Here is a 23,552-nt window from a genome sequence, read left to right on the forward strand (position 1 = left end):
GCCACATTTGAGACTCTCTGCTGAAAGTCACTTCTGTGTCCCTATTCTACATCCTTGCTTCCTCTCAGATTGCTCCATTCACATCTTTTGTACCTTTAAGTCTGTAGGTCTTACAATACAATGTTTAATCTTTGTACGTCCTGTTTTCTCTCTTTAATATCCCTCACAATCTTTTGTTGGATTCTTATCTTGCCCTTCTATGTCCCAATTTCCCTTTACTTCCCCCTTTTTGGATGGATGAAAAGCTGGTAGTTTTCCTAAAGAAAAAAGTACATCTTTAATCATAAAATCTCCGTTTGGAAGCCACGGTTACTAGCATCCCTGGCTTCTACCTGCTAGATGCCAGTAGAACCCCCCCAGTTGTGAAAACTAAAAATGTCTCCAGACATTACCAAATGTCCCCTGGGAAGAGACGCCCAGCTTCCACTCCCCTGTGCACTGACAGCCATTGACTGAGTGCATTCCATTCCCCACCCTGTTTCTCCCCCCCTCAGACAGTGGTGAACTACCAGGGACACTCACCAGCACCCAAGATTTGCATTGTGGCTGGAAAAAACAATTGATGAGAGCTCCACTCTCAAAACCTTAGGCAGAGACTCTGGGACAGAACCGCCTACATAAAAGATCCCATCTGATGGCCTGACCAGGTTACCAGGATGCCTCTAGCTGCTGCCTCTCCCTCATTCCCTTTCTGTTTCTACTCCATTACCTGGCAGCCTGTAGTGTCAGGCCGTGGCCCACCCCAAACATGATCACTTCTATCCTTGCCAGTGCCCTTGGAAAGCCCCCACAGGCCTGACCTGATTTCTAGAGGTAGGACACCACTTAGGCACCCCACCACAATTATTTTCACTGTTCCACCTCCTGGGGCCTAGCAATGTGATCTACAGACTTAGAGAAAATGCAAAAGCTGGAGACCCCCCGCCTCAATGTCTACTAGCACTCCACTATAAGAAGGAGAGCTTTTGTGTCAATAGAAATATGTGTGTGGTTACAGTAACCTCACCTGCGATGGTATAAATGCCAGTAATTGTCAGCAAGACTATGGTGGCCAGGTAGACATCTAACCCCAAACCAGTCTCATGACCTTGGCACCAGTACAGATCTCCACCTGAAATGAGTACAAAGGCAACAGGCTGCATTTTCATTTCCAGCTCATTCAACAGCAATATCATAAAGACCCTAGAAGCCATCTGCAGGAAGTGGTCTATGGTTAGCACATCCACTCCATCACTAATGGACATGGGCTGAGGTCTACCCAAGTTCTGTTGGGCAAAAAGGCTTGTACTCCATGAGTTCAGCAAGGTCAGCACCTTTAGGGCTTGGGTTAATCCAATTAATTCAGTTCAGACGAAACTTAGCCTCTTCCTTCCTGGAGATTTGGAGCAGGGAGTGTGCCCAGAGAGAGCCGTTCCTACAGTTCTGCCATTGGGAAATGGCAAAGGGGACAGCTCATGCATCAGGGGCTGGCAAGCTTTTTCTCTAAAAGACCAGATGGTAAATACTGTAGGCTTTGCAGGCCACATACTGTTCCTGTTTTCCACAACCATTTAAAACTGTAAAAAACCATTCTTAGCTCAAGGACTGTACAAAGGAGAACACTAGGCTGATTGGCCTGCAGGACAGATTTGTTGATCCTTGGCTTACCTGGCACTGATTTTAAAGCATGTGCACATCATTTAACTGGCTAATCTCTAACTTTGTTATTGTGGTCTCCAAACTAGGGATATAATGGGCAGAGATCCTCCCAACATTCATCTATTCATTTATTAACCAAATGTTTACTGAGCACCAACATAGTAGATACTCAATAGGGTTCAGAAGACACAAGAGTTACTAAGACTCAACTGCTGTCCTCAGGGACCTTATATTTAGTGACAGAGACTAAATAGGCAATTTCTATGCAGAGTGTGGTAAGTGACACTCATTCAGTCACCAAACCAAACCAAACCAAACCAAACCAAACCAAACCCCAAAACATGTGTCAAGTACCTTAAGTGTTAATCATTTTCTCAGCACAGTGGGTAATGTAGTGAACAAGCCAGGCAAGGCCCTGGGCCTCGAGAAGCTTGCACTGAAGTGGAGGAGACAGATAAAAAGCAAGGAAATGGATAAATTACTCTCACATGGTAACAAGTATTACAAAGAAAATAAAAACCCAGTAATGGAGTAGAGATTGACTGGACACACTCATGGAAGGCCTCTCCAAGGAAGTGATATTTAAAAAATCTGGGAGAACATTCCAGACACAATGTAGGGCAAGTGTTAAGGGCTTCAAAAGGGAATAACCTTGCTGGGTTTGAGAAACAATAAGGCAGGCAGTGTGGCCAGAGCCTGGTGAGAACAAGGGAGGAGACTAGGAGACAAGGCCGAGAGCAGGGACAAGAACAGGACATCTCTACAGATCATAACAAGGGGTTTAGGTTTTCTTGTAAGGGTGGTGGAAAACTCCTGGATTGTTTTAAGCGAGGAATGACATCACCTAATGACATGACACAGGTAAGCCCAAGGTTCTCTAGAAATACAAAGGAGGGACCTATAACCTAGGCTTGGGACAAAACAAGACGCCTCTGCCTTTATTTTTTGCAAGTATTATTAAGCTATTTTTTTCTCTCCTCTTGCTTACACAGCAGAGGCCATAAGTAACTTATGGGGCCCCAGGGTGAACTGCTGAGACCAATCTAGTACTGTCCCGCCCACTGAATTTTTGTTTACTTTTGTTTCGTTTCTTGGGCTGGCTTTTACACAACTCATCGAGATCTTATTGAAGATATAGAGGAATAAGTACAGAATAGCGAGGAGGAGCTGGATCCGAAAGCCACCAAACCTCTTCCTCAAATATTCTGGCATTGTCATCACCTGTACAAGCAACAAGAGAAGTCACCACCAGGTAGAGTGCCAGAAGAGGCGGACCCACAAGGATGTGCCTTGCTCACAATATGCTGGTCATCACCGAGACACAGCTGATGGTAGGAGCAGCCCAGGAATAGAAGATGGGGCAGGGTCATCCACTCTGGCTTCATACTGCATGGCACGTGTTAGGATGGGGGAAATAAGAAAGGAGAAGCAATAGTACTGTCTTCAAGAAGCCTGGAGTCTAGCTTTCTGTGTAATCTCCTGAATGCAGAAGGAAATCCAGCTAACTGAACAGGTCTAATGATGACAAATCACTTTTATGAAATAATCCGCAGAGCAAAAGTAAATGCCTTATCACATACTACAAAGGTAACAAGTGCTCAGGAGAGACAGAACTTGACTCAACAGCTCTTGGACCAGGTCCTCTGTGCCCATGCTCTCGTGCACGTGCTGGCTGTCCGCAACAATCCTGTTCATTTTAACTTCCATTGTCTTGGGCTGTGGGCACCCCATGGCAGGGAGTGTGCCTCTTTGTTCATTAGGTTCCTGGACCCAGGCACAGTGCCTGGCTCATGGTAGGTGAATGAATAATAGTTAAATGTATACTGTTCCACCGCCTGTCCTGAGTATCCTCACGTCCACCTGCTCACATGTGTCTATTTTAAGTTCTACCTCAAATTCCATCTGCTTTATGAAAACTTACCTGTGGGCTTCACAGGGACCACGTGTCCTCTCCTAAACATCTAGGACTTTAATATTTTCACCTTCTGTTTGGTTCTTAATCATATACTGCCAAATATGCCTCTTTTTCAGTGATGTTCTAAGCTGTTTTACACTTGCGGCTTGAATTCATTTGCTAGAGCTGCCGTCCCAGAGTGTGACAGACTGAGGGCTTAAGCAATAGAAATGTTACTGTCTCACAGTTCTGGAGGCTGGAAGTTCAAGGCGTCAGCAGGCTTGTTTCCTTCTGGGGCCCATGAGGGAAGGAGCCATTCCAGGCCTCTGTCCTTGGCTTGTTGATGGCTGTCATCTCCTGTGTCTTCCTTCCCTCTGTCCTCTGTATATGTCTCTGTCCAAATTTTCTCTTCCTATAAGGTCTTACTAGATTAGGGCCCACCTTAATGATCTGATTTTAACTTAATTACTTCTTTAAAGACCTTATCCCAATATGCAGTCCCAATCTGAGGTAATTTTCCTGGGCTTATGGTTTCACCACTGCAGATGCTAGGCTGTAGGGCAAGTAAGCCTTCCACATTTTTAATGCCTCTCTACAAATATTTAAAAATTTTCAACTTGGGGTACCTGGGTGGCTCAGTTGGTTAAGCGACTGCCTTCGGCTCAGGTCATGATCCTGGAGTCCCAGGATCGAGTCCCACATCAGGCTCCCTGCTCAGTGGGGAGTCTGCTTCTCCCTCTGACCCTACCCCTTCTTGTGCACTTTCTCTCCCTCATTCTCTCTCTCTCAAATAAATAAATAAAATCTTTAACAAAAAAATTTTTTTCAACTTATTTTAACTTATTTTATTTAAATTAGTTAACTTTTAGTGTATCTTTAGCTTCAGATGTAGGGCTCAGTAATTCATCAGTTGCATTTAACACCCAGTCCTCATTACATCACATGCCCTTCTTAATGCCCATGACCCAATTATCCCCATCCTTCCCCCCCCTCCCCTCCAACAACCCTCAGTTTGTTTCCTATAGTTAAGAGTCTCCCATGGTTTGTTTCCCTCTCTGATTTCGTCTTATTTTATTTTTTCCTCCCTTCCCCTATGATTCTCTGTTTTGTTCCTTAAATTCCACATATGAATGAAACCATATGATAATTGTCTTTCTCTGATTAACTTATTTCACTCAGCGTAATACCACGTTGTACGTAATACATGTGTAATACCACGTGTACGTAATACACGTAATACCAGTTCCATCCACGTTGATGTAAATGGTAAGATTTCATCCTTTTTGTTGGCTGAGTAATATTCCTTTGTGTATATATGCCACATCTTCTTCATCCATTCATCTGTCGATGGACATCTGGTCTCTTTCCATGGTTTGGCTATTGTGGACATTGCTGCTATAAACATTGGGATGTAGGTGCCCCTTCAGATCATGTTTGTATCCTTTGGGTAAATACCTAGTAGTGCAATTGCTGGGTCTCAGGATAGCTCTATTCAGTAAAATTCTCCCATTTTAAGCGTAAAGTTTGATGCGTTTGGGAAAATGTACACAGTTATGTAATCATCACCATACTCGAAATATTAAGTGTTCTTAACAGCCCCCCCCAAAGCCCCCTAGGATTTGCAGTCAAGGCCTCCACCCCACCCTTGGTCCCAGACAACCAGTATCAGCTGTCCCCACTGATTTGCTTTTTCTAGAATTTTAAATAAACAAAATCATATACTATGTACTTTTTAATGTCCTGCTTCTTTCACTGGCCTGATGTTCTTGAGACTCAGCCACATGGTTGCAGAATGCCTTTCTAGTGCTGCTGGGTATACCACGTTGTGTGCTGTTTGTCCACTCTCCTGCAGCAATCTAGATTATTTCTAGATTTGGCTAGTAGGAACATGACTGCTATGAAGCTTCACGTACAAATTTGTGTGTGGACATGTGTTTTCATTTCTCTGGGGTATGTAAAGCTCTAGATCTAGGGAAATATTGGCTGGATGATCAGGTTTAATTTGTGAGCAAACTGCCAAACTGTCCTCCCAGACGTGGCTGTGCCATTCTGCATTTCCTCGACAAATGTATGAATCCCAGTTGCCCCACACCCTTTCCAGCTCTTGCTAGTGTCAGTCTTTCTCCTCTTAGCCATTCTGGTACAGTGGTATCTTATCTTACGTAGTGTTTTCCGAATGATCAGTTGTAGTGAGCATCTTTTCATGTGATTATTTGCCATTTGTCTATTTTCTTTGGTGAAACAGCTATTCAAAAAAATTTTTTTTACTGAGTTTTAAGAGTTTTTTTTTATAGACAAAATACATATTGTGGATGTAAGTCTTTTATTGTAAATATGTTCTAAAAATATTTCCCCCCAATCTCTAGCTTGACTTTTCATTTTCTTAAAAATATCTTTCAAAGAGTTAAAGTTTAAAATTTTATTTTGAAGTCCTACACATCAATTTCTTCCTCTGTGTGTGGTTTATGCTTTTTGTGTCCTAGTTGAGAAATCTTTCCCTACTTAGTCACCCTCTTTTTTTTTTCACTAAGTTTTTAAAAATTAAGGTAAAATTGACATATAAATATTAGTTTTAGGTATACAAATAACAATTTGCTATTTATATACATTTCATCTACATTTTTGAAGAGTACTTTTGCTGGAAATGGAATTCTTGGTTGACAGATTTTTCTTCCTTTCAGCATTTGAATATGTCATTCAAATATTTCCTGGCTTCCATTATACCTGATACCCATTATATCTTCCATCTATATCTTATCCATTAACCATACCATTTCTCCCCTGCATGTAATGTGTTCTTTTTCTTTTACTTCTTTCAAAATTTCTTCTTTATCTTTGCTTTTAGCAGTTTGACTATGATGTAAACCTAAGTGTAGCTTTTTGTGTGTTTATTGGTGTTTGTTAAACTTTTTATATCAGTAAATTCCAAACTTGGAATATTTTCAGTTATTATTTCTTCAAAAAATTTTTTTCCTGCCTCTTTCTCTCTCTTTTCTTTCTGGGATACCAAGTACATGCATGTTGGACTGTTTGATATTTTATCATAGGTCTCTGTGGTTTTCTTCCTTTTTCTTCAAATATTTTCCCTTCTGTTCTTTCTCCTGGGTAATTCCTATTATCCTCAAGTTCACTGATTTCTCTCATTTGCCATCTTGTTTGTGCTGTTGAGCTCCTCTTGTGAATTTTTCATTTCAGCTACTGTGCTTTTCAACTCTAGAATTTCCATTTGGTTCTTTTCTATAGTTTCAGTTTCTCTGTTGAGAGGCCCTATTTGCTTATTCATTGGTATCACACTTTCTTTTACTTCTTTGAACGTATTTATAATTGTAGGTTTGAAGTCTTTGTTAAATCAACATCTGGGCCTGGTCAGAGTCAGTTTCTATTTATTGCTTTTTCTCTTGAAATCTGGGTCACATTTATAATTCCATTTCTTTATATGTCTAATTATTCTTGGTTGCATACTGGCCATCATCAATCATATGATATTGCATTCTAGAATCTGTTTTGTTCTGAGGATTGCGGTTTCTTGTTTTTGTAGGCAATTAATCTGCCTGGATTCAAACTGCAACATCTTTCATGCCATCCCACATCCCACCCCCATCCTGCAGTGTGTAGCAGCTGATGTCTCTGTTTTTTTTTTTTTTTTTAAGCTTTTAGCTGCTGCTAATTTAGCCTGGTCTAGAGGTTTTCCCTGCACTTGAGTAGTCTGGCAGTCAGTCAGGGTTTTGTGCAGAATTTATATGCATATTTGGAGGTTAAGCTTCTCTTTGGTACCTTTGTATTTAGAGCTCCCACATAAATTTCATGTTGTTTTGTCAGTCCTCTGTTATGAGCAAGACTTCTGCTATCCACTGCCTACATTGTGTGGGCTGGGGAATGTACCCAGTCCTAGGCACTATAAAGTCACAGATCTCACAGGTGCAGCTCTGTCTCTGCAGGGTAGAGCTCCCTCTAGTTTCTGTTTTTTTTTTTTGGTTCCCTGGGTTCTCATGCATGCATGCATACATTGGTGGTCAGCCAGAGATTTAAGCTTTTTCCATCTCACTTTAAAATCTTTCTCTATCTCAAAGACATAAAGACATCCTATAGTTCCTTATGAAGTTTAAAATCTTTTACCTTTCCTATTTAAGTCTTTGATCAATCTAAAATTATTTTTGTGTGGAATAGGCATCCAGTTTGATCTTTTTCATATGATAGTCAATTGACCCTCCTTTCCTCAGTGATCTGCAGTACCACTGATATCATAAATCAAATGTCCATATATATGAGTCTCTGTGGGTTATTTTCCTCTTTCACTTGTTAATGTTTTTATCCTTTTATCAATATCATACTGTCTTAATTACTACAGCTTTATAGTAAGTCTTGATATTTGGTAAGGCAATCCTTATTTTTCTTTGATAGGAGTATCTTTGCTATTCTTATGCTTTTGCATTTTTGCATACATTTTATTTCTTTTTTCCAGCTTTATGGATATATAATGACATATAACACTGTGTAAATTTAAGGTGTACAACATGATTTGATATACATATACTCGTGAAATGATTATCACAGTAAGGTTAGTTAATATATCCAACACCTCATGTAATTATCTTTTTTTTTTAATACTGAGAACTTTCAAGATTTACTCTCTTAGCAACTTTTAAGTATATAATACAGTATTGTCAATGATAGTCACCATGTTAATTTTCAGTTCCATTTAGCCACTCTGACTTTTGATTGAAGAATTTAATTCATTTATATTTAAAGTAATTATTGACACATAAGGGCTTACTAATGCCATCTTATTGTTTTCTGGTAGTTTTGTAATTCCCTTATTTTCTTCCTCGCTTGCTGTTTTCCTTTGTGAACTGATGATTTTCCTTAGCAGTATGCTTTCATTTCCCCCTATTTATCTTTTGTAACTTTTTGCTTTTTGGTTACTATGGGGTTTACATAAAACTTCTCATAGATATAACAGTCTATTTTAAGGTGGTAACTTTGATCACATACAAAACCTGTACCCTTTTACTCCCCGCTGCAACAGTTTATGTTTTTGATGTCACCATTTACTTCTTTTTATATTATGTATCTATTAACAAATAATTGTAGCTATAGTTATTTTTATTTATTTTTATTTTTTATTTTTTTTAAAGATTTTATTTATTTATTTGAGAGAGAGAATGAGATAGAGAGAGCATGAGAGGGGGAGGGTCAGAGGGAGAAGCAGACTCCCTGCTGAGCAGGGAGCCCGATGCGGGACTCGATCCTGGGACTCCAGGATCATGACCTGAGCCGAAGGCAGTCGCTTAACCAACTGAGCCACCCAGGCGCCCTATAGTTATTTTTAATACTTTTGTATTTTAACCTTTAAGCTGGAGTTAAGTGATTAACATACCATCATTTTATAATATTTACTACTCTGAAATTGACTATATACTTACCTTTATCAGGGTATTTTCATGTATCAGGTATCAGGTTTATTTTCTTTTTTTTTTTTTTTTTTTTTTTAAGATTTTATTTATTTATTTGAGACAGAGAGAATGAGAGACAGAGAGAATGAGAGGGAGGAGGGTCAGAGGGAGAAGCAGACTCCCTGCCGAGCAGGGAGCCCGATGCGGGACTCGATCCCGGGACTCCAGGATCATGACCTGAGCCGAAGGCAGTCGCTTAACCAACTGAGCCACCCAGGCGCCCAGGTTTATTTTCATGTTACTAATTAGCACCCTTCCATTTCAGCTTGAAGAACTCCTTTCAGCACTTTTTATAAGACAGCTTTAATGGTGATGAACTCCGTCAGCTACTGTATGTTTGGGAAGGTCTTTATTTCTCCTTCATTTCTGAAGGACAACTTTATCACATAAGGTATACCTGGTTGGTAGTTTTTTTTTTTTTTTTAATCACTTTGAATATATCATCCCACTCTCTCCTGGTCTGCAAGGCTCCTGCTAAGAAATCTGCTAATAGCATTATGGGGGGGTTCCCTTGTATGTGAGGATTTTTTTCTCTTGTTGTTTTTAATTTTTTCTCTTTGATTTTAGACAATTTTATTATAATGTGTTTTGGAGAATATAGTTTTGGGTTGAAATTGGGGGACTTATGATCTTTATGATCTTGGATATCCAAATCTCTCCCCTGATTTTAGAAGTTATTTCTTTAAATAAACTTTCTGTCCCTTTCTCCTCTTCTTCTTCTGGGAGCCCTATAATGTGTGGGTTGTTTCTCTTAATGGTATCCCATAGTCTCATAGGCTTTCATAACTCTTTTTCATTGTCCCCTTGACTGAATAATTTCAAATGACCTGTCTTCTACTTCATAGATTCTTCTGCTTGATCCAGTCTGCTACTTATGCTCTGTATTGCACTTTTCATTTTATCCATTGTATTCTCCCACCCCAGAATTTGTTTATTTTCATGATTTCTATCTCTCTGTTAAACTACTCATTTCCGTCACATATTGTTTTCCTTATTTTATTGTCTTTCTGTGTTTTCTTATAGTCACCAAGCTTCCTTCAAACAACTATTTTGTATTATTTGTCAAAGAGATTTCAGATCTCTGTTTCTTTGGAGTTGGTTACCGGAAAACTATTCCTCTGGTGGTGTCATGTTTTCTTGATTTTTCATGTTCCTCAAATTTTGTATTACTGTCTTTGCATTTGAGGAAGCAGTCACCTCCTTGTCTTTACTGACTGGTTTTGGAGAGAAATACCTTCTGTAAGCCTTGCTAGAAATTCTGAAGGTTTCTCAGACCTTTTCTATGGATACACCTACTCCACACTTCTTGCTTCTTTTTTGTGGGGGGGGGGGGGAATTTTAAGATTATATATCTTCTCTTGATCCTGCAAAGCCAGGCCAAGTTCTGACAGCTTCTCCTTTGCTTGCTTTCCCTAAGGCAATGCTGAATGCTCAAGTTTCTGTGCTTTCTCCCAATTTCACACAGTCTGGTTTTCTGTGAATGCTCACTAACTTTCTGCAAATAAAAGACTTGTTCTTTCCACCATCAGGGGTGCACAAAAGGAGCTGGCCACAGGATGGAGGTGTATGTGGGTGAGGTGTGTGGCATGTCAGGGTGCCCTTGGGCCAACTGGGGGCATCTGTAGGTGAGGAGACCCCAGTAGCTCACTGGCAGGCTTCCTGATAACTCTGCAAAGTGGTTAGTAGGATCTGTGTTCCTCTGATGCCATCTGAGAGCCCTGGCTGCTGTTCTCTCAGCCACTCCCTACTCTGCTCCCCCAGATGTGTAGCACACCTCTATATTCTGGATGGGGTGAGAAAGAAGTGGGTCTTCTTGGCAGATTCCTGCACAACTGGATAGCTGGACATTTACTCCCATGCTCTCAATTTCCCCTGTGGGAGAAATCTCAGGCTGAGAAGGTCTCTCTTGGCAGTAAGCTGTGCCATCTTGGGGGAGGGGTGACATAGGTACACTGAAATTGTTCCTCTCACTTTCTTTAATATGTCTAATCTTGGATTTTCTTTTTCTCCAGCAGTGTGCTAGAACTTCTCCAGTGGACTTCTGGACTTCTACAAAGGCCCTCTTATCTATGGGTGATTGTCTAAATTGGTGTTCTTTGAGGGAAGACAGTAGAAAGCTCTTATTCCACCATGTTGATGATGTCAGTCCACATGTCTTCACAGATGTGCAGCCTAGATGGTCTCTGTCTCTCTCAGCTGGACACTGACATGCCTTTATCCCCTTATTTCCTACATACATTTTAGAATCATGTCAAGTTCCTAAAAAATTCTGTTTGGATTTTGTTTGGAATTTCATTCCAAGTACAGACCGATTTGGAAAGAACTAACATTTTTAGGATATTGTCTTCCAGTCATTAACATATTTGTTCTCTTCATTTATTTGGGTCTTATTTTTAGATAAAGTTTTAAAACGTTTTCTATAAAAGTCCTGAAAAGTGGACCCTTGAATAAGGCCCGGAGTGAAGCAGTGGACAATTACTGGTATCTGTGTACCCAAGGCAGAATGATGTTATTTCAGGCATTTCTCAGGATTTAGGGAAGTCAGTACAAGGATCAAAAGGCTGAGAAATTTAACTTGTCCTCCAGGATGTTTTTATGTACACAGGCAGTATTTGTAAGAAAAAATATTATAGAGAACAGATTAACTGATAATGGACACTTACCCCAGCTTTAATGTAAATAGGAGAAAATACCTAACCGAGAATACAGAGCAGAAACGGAGCCTGAAACCAAGAAGAATTACATCAGGGTCTCATCTAGGCCAAGCTCTTAAATGAGATGCAATCTCAGTGACTATCTGTTTTGAGACTAACAAATGTATCAGTACTGGGGAAACTTACAAACAAAAGCCCAAGTGCACACCTTCCAGTATAACAAACTACTTACAGGCACTTGATCTTTGCCTATGAAAGAGTGCATTCTTAATTTTGGGGGGTTAACTGAACCAGTTTTCAGTGGATTTATTTTTAATTTATTGCTTGCCTACTTCCAAATCGGACTAAAGGTGGCTTATATATATAAGGATAGTTAAAAAAAAAAAAAAGAAAAAGAAAAAAAATTAGAAACCATTCAGAGAAATGGGGGAGAAGCTCTACCAAAATTTCACATAAGTTACTGAAATTAAGTGATAAATTTGGCTCTGGCTTTCTTACAAAGACGGGGGAAGGTAAGCTGAATATATAAAGCAGATGCTAGTAAATTCTGAGAGGTAAGTTGTGGTAAAAATCAGGGCTTCTTGCTAGGTTTGAAATCGACTCTGCTAGAAGTATCCTTTATTTTTGTAGAAAGATGAGACTCAGAAAGTAGGGAAATTTCTGATTTATCCAGAAAAGTCAGATGACTTATATAGAGATAAATTAATAAGCCCAAGACTTATAAATTCACTTATATTGAACTTATATAGTGAACAAATTCTATGTCCTACAACAAACATATCCCACAGATTAAATAACTAATCCATTCATAAGTTTTATAGTTGAAACCTGGTATTCTTAGGAGGTCAGTTAGGAGTTTTGCCATAATTAGTTGAATATCTCGAAGAGCTCAGTTAAGCCTATTCTCAATATATACTGCAAATATAGACATACATATATGTACACATGCATATGCATACACACATACATTACATAGAGCTGTGTGTCTATATCCACACACATATACACATATATATCTGTATGTATATCTAAGCACAAATGTATATGTATACATATACTTAAATGTTAATATGATCTTTTCTCTTTTCCATATTTGATTAGTCTCCTAATAGCTCTTTGTTCACTGTGTTGCTATGACCCTTGGAATGTAAACATTCTCTGTCTCTTCATTAACTTTAATAATTACACAGTCTTTTCGAGAAATCAAAGACTTGGTTCCTTTCTTCCATGTCTTCTCCAGAAGTCTTCAATATTTACTGGAGGTTGAAAGCATGTGAGTTTTATTTGGACAATGGTAAAGAGGGAGGTTAGTGGCTGTACAAGGTATTACTTACGTTCCACTCAAAGGCCCCAGTAGCAATCCCTGAAGTTGCTCCTATTCCAGCCAGGCCCATAAAGTGGCTGCTGCCAATATTCAGGGCAAAAAGAGAAGCATCTATCTGAAAATCAAAAGGCGATCACCTATCAGAACTCTCAGTCCAACTCCAAGAAATCATTTTCACAAATGTAAACTCAAACTGAATTTTCCACTTTCTCAAGAGGGACTATTCCCTGGGCAGAATTCCCCTTTGTGTTTCTTCTACTCAAACCCTAACCATAAATTAGAAGCCCAGTGAGGAGGGAGAAAGTGAAAAGAGAAGGATGGCCATTCTTATGGAATCACCCTTCACCTGCCCTAACGGCTTCCTTGCGGTTCCCTACTGCAGAAATATTAGCAGAGTGTGATTTCATCATTGTTTCAAATAATTTAAAAATATCAACAATTTAATTGATTAGCTGTATGAGACTGGTTAAAATACTAAGGTACATTAATATGATGAAATACAATGTAGCGGGATGCCTGGGTGGCTCGGCTCAGGTCATGATCCCAGGGTCCTGGGATCGAGTACTGCATCGGGCTCCCTGCTCAGTGTGGAGCCTGCTTCTCCCTCTGCCTGCCACCCCCCCTGCTTGTGCTCTCTCTCTCTCTGACAAATAAATAAATAAATAAAATCTTAAAAAAAAAAAAGAAATACAATGTAGCATACGGAAAGAATAAAGGAATTTTCATTAAACAATAAGGTAAGCAGTATGTATGATATAATCTCATTAAAATTTTATGTGTGCATCTTACACGTGTGCAAAATATGCATGGGAGTGATTCTGGCTATATATATATATATATATATATACATATAACAAAATATTTCTGGAATTATGGTTATAGAGATGGAATGAGAAGAAAATTTCAAGTTCTATACTTAGACTGTAACTTTTGGGTTTTTTACAATCAACATCTGTTACTTTCAAAAGAAAAAATCCTAGAGGTATTTAAATGAGCAAAATCTCTCCTAACCAATAACAGCTTTTTAGTTGAGTAGAGATAGCCACTCCGTTCAAAATCAAAATCCAACAATTATGCTGTTGACATGAGATAGATTTAAAACCAAATTATCAAGAGAGGCTGCAAATAACAAAACCTTTTAGGTAAAAACAAACAGACACCCCAGCATTGACAATATTGACATAAGAAAAAGTAACATTCAAGACCAAAAGCATTAAACAGACAAAGAGGGTTTTTTTTTTTATAACTATAAAAGGTAAAATGCACTAATAAGACATAATTGAGAACATACAGACACCAAATACCTTAACAGCGACAATTGTAAGGAAAAAAAAAAGTCTTAGAAGTGGCACATGTAAGTACTCAAGTAATACTAGTTATTTTGTTATTAAGAATGTTCACTACAGGGGCGCCTGGATGGCTCAGTTGGTTAAGCATCTGCCTTCGGCTTGGGTCATGATCCTGGGGTCCTGAGATTGAGCCCCACATTGGGCTCTCTGCTCAGCGGGGAGCCTGCTTCTCCCTCTTCGCCCTGCTTGTGCTCTCTCTTGCTCTCTCTCTCTCTCTCTCAAATAAATAAATAAAATCTAAAAAAAAAGTTCACTACGTTTACCATAACAGTGAAAAGTTATATACAATCTAAATTGCCCAACAAGATAGTGTATAAATGATGGAATGTTCATATGATGTAACACTATGCCACTGCATATAAATATAAAATAAATCCACCTATCTATGCTTTATAGATGTTGGAAGATACTAGCACATGATTAAATTAAAAGGTAGGTTTAAAAGGCACCATTCATTAATTCAATAACTACTAATAAATGTTCATTGCCAACTATGTCCAGGCACTTTTCTAGATATTAGGGATACACTAGTGAGTAAAGTAGACAAAATCCCTGCCCTCGGGGCGCCTGTGTGGCTCAGTTGGTTAAGCGACTGCCTTCGGCTCAGGTCATGATCCTGGGGTCCCGCGATCGAGTACCGCTTAGCAGGGAGTCTGCTTCTCCCTCTGACCCTCACCCCTCTCATTCTCTCTCTCTGTCATTCTCTCTCTCAAAAATAAATAAAATTAAAAAAAAATCCCTGCCCTCATGAAGCTAACATTCTTTTGGGAAAAAGAGAATAAACAAAATAAATTAGAGGATTATTTTAAAGCTATTAATTAATTAATTAATTTATTTATTTGAGAGAGAGAGCATGCACATGCACCTGAGTGGGGGGGGGGGCGGGGAGGAGGAAAGGGGGAGGGAGAGGGGGAAGGGAGAGGGAAGAGGAGAGAGAGGAAAGAAAAGAATCTCAAGCAGACTCCATGCTGAGTACGGAGCCCAACTTAGGGCTCAATCTCAGAACCCTGAGATCATGCATGACCTGAGCTGAAACCAAGAATTGGACACTTAACTGAATGAACCACCCAAGAACTCCAAGGATTATTTTATAGCATGATAGACAGTGATAAGTACTACAGAGTTAAAAAGAAAAAAAAAAGGTGGGGAAGTAGATAGGAAGTACTGGGAAATAGGGTGGTCAGGGTAGACTGTCTGAGAGAAGAGCTGAGGAAGATCAGAAGAGGTGGGGAGCAAGCCATGGGGATTCTGGGGAGAGCGCACCAGCTGAATAGAGCAGCAGGGGCAAAGGCCCTGAGGCAGAAGCTGGGTTGTTCAAGGACACTGGATAGAGCTGGGGACAGGCGTCCTGAGAGGCAAGCTCAGAGAGTTAACGAGGTGCAGATCATCTGTGCCCTACTATATGCCATTGTAAGCAGTGGGGCTTTCTTTCTGGGTGACATGGGAGCCCCAAGACGGTTTTAAGCAGAGAAGTGACATGGTTTGGCTTGAGTTTTAATAGGCTCCCTTTAGCTGCTCTGCTGAGATTGGATATACAAGAGCTGAGGTAGAAAGAGGGGGTCCAAGAGGCTGTTATAATGAATCCAGGTGAGAGACAGTAGCAGCACAGACCTGGAGGCAGAGTTGATGGGAAGTGGTCAGATTTGAAATTTATCTTTTAGACTGAGTCAGAGGATTTCCTGATGGATGGGATATTGGGTATAAGAGAGACTAAAGCGTCTAACAAGACTCCATGTTTGTCAACCCGAGCAACCAGAAGGATGGACTTGCTATTCAGGAGACAGGGAAGATGGTGGCAGGAGCAGATTTGTGGAGGAAGGTCCAAAGCTCCCTTTGGGGCTTGTTCAGTTTGGGATACCTGATAGACTTCTTGAGTGCAGGTCCTGAATAGTGCAGGAGTCACAAGCAAGTCTGGAATTCATGGGAGGGACCTGGGATTTGTTAGCATGTAACTGGTATTCAATGCCATGAGCTAGAGGAGTTGCCAAGTGTGTGAGTGTAATTGGAGAGAAGTGGTCAGGCGTGAGCCCTGGGGACCACCAGTGTTAAGAAGCAAGAGAGATGGGGGAGAGCCAGCCAGGGAGACTGACCATGAGCAGCTGGGGAGGCAGCTGGAAAAGAGGAGAGTAAGGCGACAAAATAGGGAGGGAGGGAGGATGGAGAGTCTCAGAGTTTCACCACTGCCAAACCAGCTGAGATGAGGACTGGGAACTGGGCACAAGAATAAGCCATGTACAGTTGAAAAAAAAAAAAAAAGGAAAGAAAGAAAAGAAAAGTCATGTGGCGGGCCTTGACAAGAGCAATTGATACCCATCAGATATCTGCTAATTGAAGGAGAATATAAAACAAAAAAGAAAGCCAGAGTGGCAAAAATCATTCTTCTAATTCAATTTCCTTTAATAATACCGTAATATATTTTGCTCATTAAGCAATAATCCTAACAATGAAAAGAGAACCCACAGCAAAGAAATTAATAAATCATAACATACATAAACATTGGGAGGCCAAAGCATGTTAGCGTCTCCTGAAAACCATTACAAGCGTCAGTTACACAAAATAATGTGGGAAGCAGACTGCTGTTTCTCTGGGTACAGAAAACATGATTTCAGGTCTAAGGGAGGCTCAGGCAAAAGACTGGGGCCTTACAGCCCAGGAAGAGACTGTGTTGCTAGAATCCTCCACAGAAAAATAAACTAAGGCAGGAGGCCCATTGCAAATATTTCTTTGCTGCATTCAATCTCCTTCTAAACCAGGTTTATATATAAAAAAAGAAGATTCAAGTATAATTCAGAGAGTTCAGGAAACCACTTTTCCCCAAATCTCCCAGCTAAGAGGCGAAGCCATTTCTGCTAGGTTGTTGGATCCATCAGAGTTAATAAGTGTACTTTCCTCGTCCCTTTGAATAAAGGCACCTTCTCCTCCTGAGACAAGACTTCTCTCTTTGAAGCATTACCCTAGTGTGAAAAACCAAATCTTTGCCATAAGACTGGTTAACATTTGGGGGCAAAGAATATTAATGAGTAAGGGCCCAATTCTTACACAATGCTCTAAATGTAGCTTACACTCCTGTGTAGGAAATGCATGCACATTTTTTACATAATAAGCTATAAAACAGTCCTGGCTCAGGCTTGACTAGGGTCCTCAACTCTGGGCCCGGCTAGTTACCCACATCCTCCTCCTCCCTGGGGCACCCCTACCCACTCCATCATGGGCACAGGGTCATGGACAGGCAGCTGCCTCTGCTGCTGGGGGAGTTTTGAGGCACTCCTCTTGGATAGAATCACTCAGAATAATGAATACATTATTTAATACATAAAAGACAAAAAATGTTTCTACTCCACATCCCTCCATCCAGCATCATGCAGTTCCACACCTCCAAGCTTTGGCATATGCTGTTCCCTCTGCCTGGAATACCCTCACACTCTACCTGCCAAACACCCACTCCACCTCCACATCCTGCTCGAACAACCCGACCTCTGTAAGGCCTTTCCTGTCTTGCACCATTGCCGCCCAGCAAGCCTCAGTTTACCTGTCATCCGTACCTGGCCTGCGCACTTCCCACCAGACTCACTGTACTGCACTGTAACCTGCTATGATTTGCTGGATACACACCCAACTCCCATTCCAGAGTGTTTGTTTCCAGAGGGCAAGGCTGTCTATTTCCAACCTGTATCCTGGAACCTAGAACAATGCTTTGTACGTATGAGGTACCTCATAAATGGTTAGTAAATTAAACTGAATCGAATGGAAACAGGTTGGTAAGAAACTTCTTCAGAGTTATGCAAACTCTAATGGAATGACTTTCCCGATTGAGCAACTTCAAATTATTTTGGGTATGAGACATCTACATTAAAGTAACAGACAAATTCACGTGCGGCACCCCCACGTGGATTGCCACACTCGAGGCTTACTCACCGGCCACCATGCTAGATTGTGGCCAGCCAGGAAGAAGTCTTCTACTGTCCCGCGATTGCTTGACAGGATAGCCTTAAAAACAAACAAAGGAATACAAGAAACAAACTGCTCCAAAAACACCGATCTCTCAAACCATCACCTTCACTTCTCTTTAGCAGAGACCCCCAAATCCATTCTCCCCTTCTTCCTTTTTAGGAATAGAAGCCCCTACCCACTGAGTTAAAGCGAAGGCTCATGGCTGCCTAGCTGGAGGTTACAGTCTCTTTCAGGTTTGATTGCATGGACGTTTCCATTTCTCTACACTCTTGGGAAAATAATATTGCTTTAGTCTTTCCCAACTAGTTAACCAGTGCCATAGTCTCCAGCGGAGTCTGGGAGATAAGTGGTTAGCAAATGTCTGGATCAGTCAGGAATGGCAAATCTGAACATGTGCCTAGCTTCTCCCAGGACAGGAGTCACTCTGCCATTACTACGGTGTCCTTCCAACACATCCATGTCCTCTTTACTCAGGCTCCCAGCTCTGATTCCCAGACTCCGATGTGGTCAAAAGACAATCCTGCGGATTTCCTGGATTGGGTAGAACCAGCACGACCTAAGGATGACAGCTAGTTGACAGTGTTTCCATGGGAAGAGTGAACTTAAAAACTGCCATCTGAGGTATCTGCATTATAGTAGGGTCCCCTTGCATCATAAAGCCTTAAGCCACAGAAACAACCCTCCAAATCAGACGCTTTAAGTTAGTCTCACTTCATCTATTCACTAAATATTTATCAAAGGCTTGTTATGTGCAGAGCTGAACTTTTCTAAGGAAGGTATCAGCAGTAAAACTTTTAAAAGGAGTTTCCATGAATAAAAGTATCCTCTCTTTATGGAAAGAGAGGACCAGACAGTAAGAAGAGGAGATCCTGGGAAGAAGGTGGCTTAGGCATCTGTCCCTGCCTCCTCCTTCCTCCGTGCTCTCTTTCTGGAATAATAACACAACCACAGGGGCACCTGGGTGGCTCAGTCGATTAAGCGGCTGCCTCTGGCTCAGGTCATGATCCCAGGGTCCTAGGATCGAGCCCCATGTCCGGCTCCCTGCTCGGCGGAGAGCCTGCTTCTCCCTCTCCCTCTGCCTGCCACTCTGCCTACTTGTGCTCTCTCTCTATCTCTCTGTCAAATAAATAAATAAAAATCTTAAAAAAAAAAAAAAACATAACCACAGTAGCCAGGTTGGTGGGGAAGAAGATACTGCCAACACTTTCTCAAAGATCTCTGGGCTGACACTGATAAAAGAGAAAACAAACCAAAAAAAGTGTAAGTTTTTCCCCCTTGACCATCCTGTAAGAGCCAAGGCACCAGCAGCAAAGACTAAGATTTCTCAGTTCCCTGGGGCCTCAGCAGACAGGAATTGATGAATGCTTTCAGAAAGGAGTCCCATCTGTGCCAATGTGGGCAATCAGTTCAGTGAGAAAAGGGTGGTTTAATAACTGGAAGAAAAGAAAGCTAGACTCATCCATCACATCATACATAAAAATAAATTTCAGATGTCCTAGAGACTTAAATATGAAAAAAACTATAAAATATTAGAAGAAATTTAGGATAATATTTGTATGACTTTGGAATGGGAGAAAAATTTCCTAGGCAAGGCAGGAAATCTACAAGATACAAAGGAAAAGAGAGATAGTTGCTTCCTCAAAGTTAACAAAACCTCAAATGACAGAAAGACACCATTAACAGTTCAGACCACTGTTCTCAATCAGAGGTGATTTTTGCCCCATCCACCCAGGGAATGTTTGGCAATGTTTGGAGACATTTTTGGTTGCGAATGGGTAGAGGTCGAGGATACTTCCAAGCATCCTGTAACATATAGGACAGATGCCCACAATGAATTATCTGGTCCCAAATATCAGTGGTAGACACTGGTCTGGACAAATGATAGCTTGGGGAAAACATATGAGCAAGTGAAATGACAGAGAAGTTGATAAAAGCAAAGTCAAACAACCCAAATACAAAATGACAAATAAACTGGCTACTCACAGGAGAAGAAAATCCATGGACAATAAACTCATAAAAAGATGCTCAACCTCTGAAATAAGTCAAACAGAGAAAGACATGTATCATATGATCTCACTGATATGAGGAATTCTTAATCGCAGGAAACAAACTGAGGGTTGCTGGAGTGGGGGGTGGGGTGGGAGGGATGGGGTGACTGGGTGATAGACACTGGGGAGGGTATGTGCTCTGGTAAGCGCTGTGAATTGTGCAAGACTGTTGAATCTCAGATCTGTACCTCTGAAACAAATAATGCAATATATGTTAAGAAAAAGAAGAAGAAGAAGAAGAAGAAGGTAGCAGGAGGGGAAGAATGAAGCAGGGGAAATCGGAGGGGTAGACGAACCATGAGAGACAATGGACTCTGAAAAACAAACTGAGGGTTCTAGAGGGGAGGGGGGTGGGAGGATGGGTTAGCCTGGTGGTGGGTATTGAGGAGGGCACATTCTGCATGGAACACTGGGTGTTATGCACAAACAATGAATCATGGAACACTACATCTAAAACTAATGATGTAATGTAGGGGATTAACATAAGAATAAAAAAGAAAAAGATGCTCAACCTCAACAGGAGTCTAGGAAGTGCAAATCAAAGCTACAACGACAAACCACTATTCACCCATCAGGCTGGCAACACACACACACACACACAGACACACACACACAAGCAGTAATAAGCGAATCTTGGGGAAAAGAGCATGATCATATCCTGCTTGTGAGAAAAGTAAAGTAAATCTCAATAAGCTTTGGGGGTTGGCATTTAGTAATATCTACTAAATTTCAGGTAAACGTATACTTTTGATCCAGCGGTTCTAATTTCGGGAACCCACGCTACACAGATTAAAAGCACCAATACATCAGAAACAACACCCAGCGACAATCTAAGTCTCAGTAGGGAAGAGGTTAAGAGTACACATGTTTGTAGGACTGCTAGGCAGCTAATAAAAACATAAGCTGAATCTCTATCTGTTGACCTATAGGACTCTCTCCATATATAGTAAGTGGGGAAAAAAGTGAGCTGCAGTGTGATGTGTATGATATGATCACATCTTCTGTAAAGACAAAAGACAAAAACTCTATGTATGTATCTGCATGCTTGCATACGCATCAAGAAAGGGGAGGAAGGATACACGACCCATGGTTACCTCAGAAGGATGGGCATGGCTGGGGGAAGAATAGTAACATTCCTTATTTATGCATCTTTTTACGTCTTACAGTAAGCATGTAATACTTTCCTAATTAAAAACAATATATGATTTTCAAAAAGAACAAATGGAAAGATACTAATATAAAGAAGGAAAAAGACTGAAGCATTCTGGATAACTGTGCATGTTTTATGGCTCCCAGAAGAACAGAAGGGAACAGGAGGTTTCTTTTGGAAATGACCAGATGGCTTACTAGTCCTCTGACCTTGACCAGACTTAGGCCCCAACTAGGCCTGGAAGAAAGCTGGGTGGGGGCTTCCTCATTCAATACGAACACTAGGGGAAGGATCCCAAAACAAGTACCCATTACTCAGAGCCCCTGTGTCCATAGGCCACTTAAATATGTTTCTCATAATTGAGGCCAATTTTTAAAAAATCTTTTGTTCGAATGATCTGGATAAATACCCCGGATTTCTCCTTTATGTTTGGAATAAAGGGCCTATATTTTCTCTCCTGGTATAAAATTCTCTTAATAGGATGGAGACCTTCATTCCTTTATCTGCTTACTAGCAGCATAATGACTTACTGTAAGCCCTCAAAAGGAGGGTCCAATGATTGCACTTTGAAAGGCCAGACTCCGCACAGTAAGATCCTGTTCATGATCTGGTGAAATGTCTCAAAGTGAAGGTCACATGGGCATGAAAAGCTTCAGCTGGGTGGGGGCCACCCAGAATGAGGACTTTCCCACTGGTTAGTGAATGGTGGCAGTCACCAGACACTCCTGCTTGGTGAAGCAGGCCCGGCAGAAGCTTCTGACTGCTAACAGCTTACCCGAGGGGTGACATCATGACACCAGCCAAAGCTTTCATATCCATCCGAGCTTTAACTGGAACACAGGCAGGCCCCTCCTAGGCAGGGCCTGTCTCTGGGTAGTATGGTTAAAAGCCCTGAGTGCTTATATGCTAAGCCCTAGTGGGCATATGGCAGTAAAGGAGACATGCTCTCCGCCCTCTTAAGAGAACCCTGTAGGAAGAAACAACAACAACAACAACTTTTCATTCAAATTTAGAGGGAATGCTTAGAGCCCTAAGTTACATGTGACCTTTGAGATTTTGCTAGCAAGGCAAAGGGGTTAAGCTCATGAGTCAGATCAGGCAACTCTAGGGTTGAACCTGAACACAATCATTCCTTGGTTGCTCCTGAACCTCTTTGAACCTCAGATTCTTCAACTGTGAAACTGGAGGGAATGACAGTATGTTATTCACAGCACGGTTGTGAGGATGCGATGAACTTAAAGCACTCAGGACAGACCTGGCACTTAAGGGCCTAATCAGCATTAGCTGTCATTATTACCACCCTAACAGTGACTGCTTGCCAAACACCGCTTAGGTTCCAGGCAGCAGGCACAGGGGGATTTGGGCCTGCTTGTTTATTCGGGAGGCGGTGAGGAAACGTGGGGTTAGTAGAGGATGGCTCCGTTTCTGAGGACCTGCCTTTATTTACTCTTGGCTGTAAGGGAGGGGAGGAGCTGGGCAGAGGGAGCGGGGAGAGGTCTCCTCGGTGGGCTATGCACAGGCCAGGACAGGGATGGGTGGGGCGGGACGCGAGGTGGGGGCCAGGTGACTGGCACGGAGCGGGTCACACCCAGCCTGGTGTCCAGGGCCCTGCCCTCCCCTCCGGGCCCCGACGTACCCACAGCCCGATGCCCAGGACCAACAGGAAGGACGAGACCATCACCAGGATGTCCAGGGCGCCACTGACAGCGGAGCCCAAAGCACTCCAGCTTGAGATGTTGTCATTCCACGAAAAGCCCATGGTGGCGCTTCTGCCAGACGCGCACTGCGGGCCGTCAGAGGAGTTGGCAACGGCCTTGACTTTGGCTTGGCTTTGGCTGTGACTCCGCCGCCGCCGCCGCCGCCGCCGCCGCCGCCGCCGAGCATCCCGGTAAGGGCTGCAGGGCAGCCTGGGAGTTCCCTGCAGGCCCCGGGTCCCAGCACGCGCCCGATCCCGCCAGGCTGCGGATGCTTCCTTAGCGGTTGGTCTATTGCGTGAGAGAACGGAAAGCCTTTCGTCACTGCTGTTCCAGGCACAACGCCCCCGCTGTGTGGACTGCGCTCCCTTTATGCGGAGACTGTGAGTTGGGCTGA

At 41.7% G+C, this 23,552-nt stretch overlaps 1 protein-coding gene across 1 annotated transcript in view; it reads right to left on the bottom strand.

The window, feature by feature from the left end:
- The window catches only part of LOC123852434 (sodium/glucose cotransporter 1-like), a 59,326-nt gene extending 35,981 nt beyond the window's left edge, over positions 1 to 23,345 (bottom strand). Inside the window, 2 exon segments of the mRNA XM_064577682.1 lie at positions 1,007 to 1,111; positions 23,246 to 23,345. Of these exon segments, the coding sequence (XP_064433752.1) occupies positions 1,007 to 1,111; positions 23,246 to 23,345 (205 nt within the window).
- Between the last annotated feature and the right edge of the window lie 207 nt (positions 23,346 to 23,552).

Source organism: Mirounga angustirostris, unplaced genomic scaffold, assembly GCF_029215605.1.
Source record: "Mirounga angustirostris isolate CCGP_5_RB_7025 unplaced genomic scaffold, mMirAng1.0.hap1 SCAF_14, whole genome shotgun sequence".
In the NCBI taxonomy this organism is placed as follows: domain Eukaryota; kingdom Metazoa; phylum Chordata; class Mammalia; order Carnivora; family Phocidae; genus Mirounga; species Mirounga angustirostris.